Source organism: Aricia agestis, chromosome 8 (genome assembly GCF_905147365.1).
Source record: "Aricia agestis chromosome 8, ilAriAges1.1, whole genome shotgun sequence".
NCBI classification, from domain to species: Eukaryota; Metazoa; Arthropoda; class Insecta; order Lepidoptera; family Lycaenidae; genus Aricia; species Aricia agestis.
The window spans coordinates 9,081,228-9,087,227 of NC_056413.1; the positions used below are offsets into that span (position 1 = coordinate 9,081,228).

Below are 6,000 nucleotides of genomic sequence, written 5' to 3' on the forward strand. Positions count from 1 at the left end.
TAAATTTTCCTTCCAAGGGGGTGAGGCATGGAATGTTCTAGAAGCTGGGTACCGGGGCCGATATAAATATGGGTCGGCCGCCATAGTACGACACTCGCTCTCCAACGTTGCCCAGCTTCGGAACTACTGTGTGCTTGCTACCTGGAACAAGACTGAAAAAGTGTTTAAATTCATCTCCTCATCAAATAGTCATCATCATCATCCTCATTACTACAAGAAACGCTGACCTAGGCGATCTACGGGGAATTAGCGCAAGCTGTCCCCCACAATTAGGTACTTAATTTTTGTCCGAATTTTCCTTTCAATAAATGAATCATGGACACAGGACACCACTGATGCACACTAGTAAATTACGCTGCTAGACAAGGCGGGCGGCGTCCGCGCCATCAAAATAAATTATAATTTGTACCTACTTAAGTTGCTGTTCTGTTAATTTCTCGTCACTCACAGTCAGTCGCTCAAATAGTAATTCTATAACCCAAATTTATTAATTTTGACACTTAAAACTGTAATTTACAGTCACTCGAATAAATACGGTACTACCCTATTAGAAATACGTGCGGGCCCTATCGACTAATGAAAACGGTTCTCCGAATGCGGGCCCTGTGGCATGCGTTCAAGAAATCTCCCGCTCCCCGCATGTGGACCCTATCGACCAGTGAAATTGCGCCATTACATTAAATTGACGACGTAGATCCGTCAACTGCCTAGGAATCAATTTCCCCGATGGTACTTTTTTAAAAGTTAAAATAAAAATAGCAATAGCTTAAGTATGCGGATGTGTAGCATTTTCAATATAATATTTAAATATACGACTCCTAGAATTAACCAAAGTAATAAGTATTGACACACCTTATAAATTGCTAATAAATTACTTTAGGCGCAACGTTTAAATGACTATTCAAGTATCCAAGTCAATAAATTGATTTTCAAATCATAATATTATACTAGTAGTAATAGTAATGGCCAATGGGTATTGGGTTACTTTATATAATATTATTATTATGTTTATTCTTCCATCCGTCTTTCACAATTTATTAGCACACAGAACATAGTTAATTTAGAATTAAATACATTGTAATTATTATTAAAAATTTATTTTACTTAGTTTACATAGTAAAAATTTTGGTGGGCAAAATGCAAATTATCACTTAACGAAGGCCGAAAAGTCGTACAAATAGTAAGTATTGTGTACAAGTGTCTTAACATTTAACAATTTAACTACTTACTATTCAGTATTCACCTTAACAATATAAATATACAGCAAAATAACAAATTGCAGTCAGCATGTGTAAAATCAGTTCTACATGTTCAGGGAGCATGTTTTGGTCATACAGTTTCATTACAGGGGTTACCCATTATTGTTCATTTGACCTATTGGTCAGTCATGTAACAAATATTACATGTAGGTTCTACATAATATGTACTATTTTTTTATGGTGAGCTGCACAAATTATTCAAAAAAAGCTTGAGCTCTGCAAAGATGAGAAGCATCTTAGACGAAGTGTACATTTTTAAAGAGGTCTACAATATACCATTCAGTTTATAATATGCTTTTAAGATGGAATTTAATTAATCAATAGCATAAGAATTTAAAAGCTGCCACAAAAAGTTACCTTTATGATGAAGGTTGGTTGGAATGCTGGTGAATAAAGTAGGTAGTAGGGTAGGTTTATCATGAACTTACTTTACTCACCAGCATCCAAAATTTTACATATTGGGTTGGCAACTTAGTAATTGCGGATTTTACTCATAGATGACTTCAGTTAAATATTAAGATAAGAATAAAGAAAATAAGATACTGTAACTTTTTAGTTCATAGTATCTTTTTCAGGCATTTATAAGCCAGAATAATCTTTTTAAAAAGTTAAAAATTTTTAGTACAAAAATATCAGAGTAAATAGTTGACAAAATACTTGCAAGATTGTAAAAGTAAAATAACATTACAAAAGTTACAAAATGTGCATAAATCAATGTTTATCAAAAAGTATTTCTTACTTTATAACCTCCTTAATAATGAAAAGATTTACACTGTGTGCAAAGAAATTAAAGTTAAACAAAGGTTTATCCTTCTGATAGGTTTGATAGGGATTTGGGACTGATACACACTATAATGTAGATCTTTTGTTTGGCAAGGGGGTTGGAAAATAAGAAATAGACAATGCTAAGCCTATGTCAAATCTTACTTAATTTTATTAATATTGTGGCTACATAATTCAGGATGCAGAGTGTACATAAAAATAATCCTAATTACAAATATAATATAAATTGTGCTGCCTTAAAATTGTGGTTATTGTACTATATCAATCACGATTTGGCTACCAAAATAGATTATTTCTATTTTCTATATTATTTAGTATAACAATACTAAATAAGATTTTTTAATTTTAGAAATAGCATTTGAAAATGATTTTAGAGACTGATTTAACAAAACTACAGACATAATCATATTTTACATAATATTATGATTAAGTAAATAAAATAAAAGTTGGGGATTAGCATAGATTGATTTTTACCATGCTTAGTTGCACAACACACCACAACACAATTTAGTTCCTTTATCAACCCCCTACACTTTAACATAGATTCAGTTTATAATATATAAGATACAACATTATTCTTACATACAATTAAGAATCAGTAAAAAAGTATTAAAAATAATGGAATGTATTGTCTAGAATATAAGGATTTGTGCAAGTACCAACATTTTGTTAGCAATTTTTTGTGGAACAATTAATAGAACATGCAAAATGAGTGAGATATGTGCTAATTGTGTCGCTATGAAAATTCACTGAGTATCAGTCTTTAGTTTAGATTGCGCTGAACACAAATTTAGGGCTCTAGTTGGTTTTGTCTAGCGTGTCACATCTTCGTTGAAGCCTCGAGTGAGCGCAGCAGTGGCGCACGAGCCATATACTAGAATCTATCCTTCGATGCATGCAGATCGGGGTTGGTGAGGTACTGCAGTTCTTGCAGCTCCTGGAATTTCTCGTGGTCCCTGATATGAGCGTAGTTAGCCGATAGACACATCAAGTAATGAACCAAGCTCAATATGACGAGGATGCACGACACCATGGCCAGAATGAACATGAACTCCGCCTTTTCTACGTAATCCTTGCAGAAAAGTTTAATCTTGTGCGCCTCACATATTCTCATGTCTTCCTGCCTCACAGATGAAGGAAACATGAAATCGAACTGTGTGAAGTCAATGCAGGTCGATAAATCGATATTTTTCGGCTTTGAACACAACTTCCAGAAAATTGTGAATAAGAAGGTGGTGATCACTAGGAACCCGAGTAAAATTAGCCATATAAATGTTAAAATGTATGTTATTATCATGAAAACGGCGCAAGAAATTCTTCCTCCGACGCGAGCCCTCCATGCACGGTAAACTTTTTGTCTTGTGGCACCTGTTGTTAGACATCCCAGACAGAGTAACATGAAACCCAATGCGGCCATGCACGCACTGCCCACTATAAATATCATCTGAAGAGCCTCGATCCATATTAAACGAAAGTGAAATACTTCATCAAACATCAAAATAGAAAGAGCGGATCCACGGTACATAGTTCCACAAAACACACCAACGCCCAAACAGCACATAATTGTGGCAATAACAGTTGCATGAGGAATTCTTGTGAGACATGCTTGACATGCATCACCCATTTTGGCAGTTCTATAACTATGAATATACTTTTATTTAACTTTATTCACAGTCGTTATTGGTTTCCAAAAAGTATATTTGCTTCGTTTACAATTTTCGTAACTCGTTTCCCGTCCACTATGCACTCCACTAAAATGACTCAATTCGACGTCTTACGAGTTACGTCAGTTTTAAATGAACTGTCACTTTGCTGTCTTATGAATCTGACATTTCAGTATCGTTCAGAAATTAAATAAATATTGCCATTTAAAAATATAAATGAAAAACGTTAAAATTATTAAAAATTCTAGGCAAGCCATTGGCAGGTATTATACGCATCAATATTATCATGATTCTAGTATCACGCGATTCACAAGACGTGTACTGTGATACTGCAATTCGGCCTATTACATCATCAATATTATGAATTATCACGGAATCGTGATAATATTGATATTTGATGCGTGTAATACCTACCGATGCAAACTAAACTTTATATTTTGATTTATAATGACACACATCTTGACAGTATGCTGATATAATATTTTTTTAGAAATACATACAACCAATATGAAGTCAGTAATGGCAACCTGTAAATAATTTCAGGGCCTCTATCATGAGCTCTTAAAGCCAGCCAGAATACTGACTGGCTCGCATTTTGGTACCATGACCTCTATTTTCCAGCCAGTCAGTGGTCACGTGACACAAAACTCACTTCTCCATTGTTAACTGAGTAATAATTTCGTATCATTTGGTATCATGACAACACTTCTGACATAAGCTCGCTTGCTTTTACGTCAAATACAGCAATTCAATAAACACCAACCAACGAGTAGCTTTTACTGAATAGTTTACATTTTAGTAATTTTATTTATTAATATTACATACTTTTTAGTCTTAAATTATATTGCTATTTAGTTGGTTAGTTACTTAATAAGTTATATTTTAGTCTGTAGCATATATTTTAGTGAAAATAATTCGTTATTAAAACCAAAAAACTTAACATTCGAAGTGTCCAAATTTTTGGAAAACGATTAAGTATTCTCAAGTTAATCACGAACTGATACATAAGTAAAGACGTAGAGACCTTAGTAATCCATTTAGTGTTAGTGAGGTTTCAGAATAATAACATAAGTGAGGTGTAGTATACCTATATGTCTAGTCAACAATAAGGTTTGCATTTGTGCGATGAGCTAAGACTGCATTGATTTAGTACACAAGAAACACATACAAGGTATAAGGAACACAAGTGTTGTGTATAATTACTGTAAAACAAGTATGAATTTTCACCAAAAACCTACAGGTACAATCTTATAGTTGCATTGTAGGTTTTTGTGTTATTTCACAAACTATTTCCTTGTAAACCTGAAGTATTTTGGTATATGCATGATAAACACTGCACCAAAGAGGTAAATAATTCAATATTACTTACTTTCAACAAGAATTTTCAGAACACAACCTTTTAACCTTTAGATGTATGTATAACATGCTCCGGATAAACATTGACACACCTAAACTACTAGAAAAGTTAAATAATTGATATGATATTATCAATCCCAATTAGAAACCCAATTAGCTAAATTCTCATATGAGCACTTTTTCATTTATAACTTCTTCTCTTGACGACAATATGGTATTATATGATGGGAATAGTGTAAATCACTAAATTTTACTCAAAAACAAAAACCTACATTATAGTACTTTTCCAAAAAAGACTTACTTAATAAGAATTGCATAACAAACATATGGAACTTATTGTTCATAAAACATAATATTATCATAGGAACATATATTATTATGTATTACCAAAAATACTTTTGTACTTACCTCAATAATAATAATAAGTATTAGTTTTATATTAAATTAAAACTTACTATGTACTTCTTAGGAACCTATCTTAGGAGCATTTCGTACAATCTTTTGATTGCAGTAGGTCTTTGTGTTATTTCACAAACTATTTCCTTGTAAACCATGCATGATAAACGCTGCACCAAAGAGGTAAATTCAAAGGTATTACTTTCTCAATAACAAGAATTTTGAGAACACAACCTTTGAAACTTTAGATTCAAGTATATTCACGAATAAATATTGACACACACACATACACCTAAACTACTAGAAAAGTTAAATCATTGATAATATAAAATCCAAATTAGCTAAATTCTCATATGCACTTTTTCATTTATAACTTCTCTTGACTACAATATGATATAATATACAATGGGAATAGTCACTAAAACTCAAAAATATAATCCTACATTACTTATAGTACTTTTTCCAAAAAGACATAACAAAAATTGCATAACAAACATACTTATTGTTCATAAAACATAATATTTTCATTGGAACTTATATTA

At 32.4% G+C, this 6,000-nt stretch overlaps 1 protein-coding gene across 1 annotated transcript; it reads right to left on the bottom strand.

Moving 5' to 3' along the window:
* Nucleotides 1–1,083: 1,083 nt before the first annotated feature.
* LOC121729904 (neuronal membrane glycoprotein M6-b) lies at nucleotides 1,084–3,803 on the bottom strand. The gene has a single exon (XM_042118600.1). The coding sequence runs from the start codon at nucleotides 3,664–3,666 to the stop codon at nucleotides 2,917–2,919; it is 750 nt and encodes a 249-aa protein (XP_041974534.1). The 5' UTR covers nucleotides 3,667–3,803; the 3' UTR covers nucleotides 1,084–2,916.
* Between the last annotated feature and the right edge of the window lie 2,197 nt (nucleotides 3,804–6,000).